The 2,509-nt window shown below is 49.7% G+C and overlaps 1 protein-coding gene across 1 annotated transcript; it reads left to right on the top strand.

Moving 5' to 3' along the window:
- Nucleotides 1-667: 667 nt before the first annotated feature.
- LOC144125877 (uncharacterized) lies at nt 668-2,282 on the top strand. Its single transcript, XM_077659634.1, has 3 exons — nt 668-691; nt 1,436-1,615; nt 1,743-2,282. Exons 1-3 carry the CDS (start codon nt 668-670, stop codon nt 2,280-2,282), a joined length of 744 nt encoding a protein of 247 aa, XP_077515760.1.
- The last annotated feature ends 227 nt before the right edge of the window (nt 2,283-2,509 follow it).

Here is a 2,509-nt window from a genome sequence, read left to right as displayed (position 1 = left end):
GCAACGTGCGCCAGTTTGCGGATCGACCCTATCGTGGTCCTCAAGTCGTCGGACTGAGGCAGTGCCCGGTGAACAAATTTTATTTTTATTATTTGTCTCTCTCTGTGTGTTAGTGCTCTTTAGATGCAGGAATTTTGTTAAATTGTAGTCTCTCCATTGTTACTTTGCACGAGTTGCATTGTATTTGTAAATCAGTTTGTGTGTGCTCGTACGAGTGATTGTGAAATCTCTGTATCGTGTCTTAGCTGTATAACCTGTTTTGTTTTGTGAACCTTTGGCTCCGAGCCATTCTCTGGCTTGCGACCGGCGAAAGCTGGGCACCAAACGATCAACCTCCTTGTCACTTGGTAGCTGATCTCCGGCTGAACTTGCCACGTTGAGTCGAGGGCATCTGTTTTTGACCCAGACCGCTACCCCCACATGCTCTAAGGGTGTCTGGGAGCGCACGCTACAGTGCGCGAAGTGGTGACATATTATGGCGTCCGCGACAGGACGCTTGGTGCTTTGTGAGCTCAGAGAACGGAGAAAGATTCGGAAGGGGTTTACGATGAGGTCGTAAACGGGTGTTTAGTAGGAGAGCGATATTGTGAGGTGGACCGCGCCGAAGCGGCTATTGAGGTTCACCGTATAGAGGTAGTCTTTGTTTTGAAGAGTTCGTTCTCCAAATATGAACTTGAAGGAAGTAGTTGAGGTTGGCACCCAGATGGGGATACCCGGGCCTGAACTATAGAAATGGCTGAACCAGGAGAGAGAAAAGGCTGAAAAGGAGAGACAGAGGGCTCGAGAAGAAGCCGAAAAGGAGAGAGAGAGAGGGTTTAAAAGGAGAGACAGAGGCTCGAGAAGAAGCCGGAAAAGAGAGAGAGATGGTTGAGAATAAAAGAAAGAGAGAATTCGAAAGCGAAAACCAACTGCTTGCCATGAAGCTTGAGCTCCAACGTGCTGCGAACACTCATCGGATATCCAGAGCACTAGAGTAGAAGGCAGCGGCCTGCGTATAGATGCCAGCAGATTACTTCCCAGATTTGATGAAAAAAGCGACGATCTCGACGTGTTCCCCAGGCGATTCGAAGAGATCGCGGGAAGCCAGAATTAGTCAGACAGTAAATGTGCTGCCGTTCTTAGCACATGTCTCAGCGGGCAAGCTCTAAGCGTGTTCGGGCGACTTTCTCCAGACGATGCTGCAAGCTACAGCAAAGTCAAGGCCGCCTTGCATTAGCGATTCCGACTCACCACCGAGGGATTCCGAGATAAATTCAGAACAGGGAAGCCCACAGATGGCGAAACGGCAACCTAGTATACGGCAAGATTAAGCCACTACTTTGATCGGTGGATAGAACTTTCAGAAATTGCTCATGAATACAGTAGATTTCGCTAGCTACTCATCAAAGAACAGTTCCTGAGTGGCTGTCACCCGAGCTTGTCGCTGTACCTGAAGGAAAGAAGAGTCAAGACTCTCTCCCAAAGGCTAGATCTTGCCGACCAATTTGTAGAAGCTCAAGGAGGAACGAATCTGACCAAGTTAAAGAATATAAATTCGGAGATCGCGGGAAAAACCGACAGCCGCGATGCCCGATTTTATCTGAAAGGCTCCACCAAAGTGCTACCTGTGCAAAAAGTTAGGCCATTACGCATCTAGTTGCCGAAACAGCGCCACAAACAGTAGCCCAACAGCTTGTTTTAAGTGTGGCCAGAGGGAGCACAGAGCCGCGGTTTGTCCGAACCCAAGCAAGCCTATCCCCCAGGTATCGTGCGTACGAGCCTCCTCAGATGACCACCTGGAGGAACAAGATGACCACGGCTTTGTAGAACTAAAGGGCGGTGAGAAAATACCAGTAGTTAACGCAGTAATGAGACCCCCACCAGATCGCTTTGCGGAGGGGACGCCTGTGCTGCCAGGAAAAGTGGCTGGAAGAGCAGTGTCCGTGCTGTGCGACACGGGCGCTAGCACTGTGATTGTAAAGAGAGATCTAGTCCAAGACGAAGAACTTACCGGAACAAAGAGCGCGGTGTTCGTCGTAGATGGTACCATTCGATTTCTGCCCGAAGCTAAGGTGACGGTAGACACACCGTACTACAGCGGAGAGGTGACCGCATTATGCATGAAGGATCCCCTGTATGATCTTATTTTGGGAAACATCCAGGGAGTGAGAGAAGCCGAAAACCCAGAAAGTCTCACCAAAATTAAAGGACAGCCAGTGCCAGCAAAATCGAAACGACACGAAAGGGAGGAAGCCACTGTGGCGGCTGTAACCCGCGAAGAATCCAAGGATCAAGGAAAGTAACTTCTCATCGTTGAAGACCCCGGACGCGGCCGAAGAATCGAGAGAAGACCGAAGCTATGGGTAGGAACAAGAGCGGGACAAAACGCTACGGACATGCCGGTCACAAGTAGGCAAAAGGACATGCCGAGACGGGAAGAGTAACATAGAGTTTCGATGGGAAAAGGGACTTTTGTATCGATTTTATACTGACAAAACAGGCAAACAACTGCGTCAGTTGGTCGTACCAG

This window comes from Amblyomma americanum, chromosome 1, assembly GCF_052857255.1.
Source record: "Amblyomma americanum isolate KBUSLIRL-KWMA chromosome 1, ASM5285725v1, whole genome shotgun sequence".
NCBI classification, from domain to species: Eukaryota; Metazoa; Arthropoda; class Arachnida; order Ixodida; family Ixodidae; genus Amblyomma; species Amblyomma americanum.
This window is presented reverse-complemented; position numbering and strand designations above follow the sequence as displayed.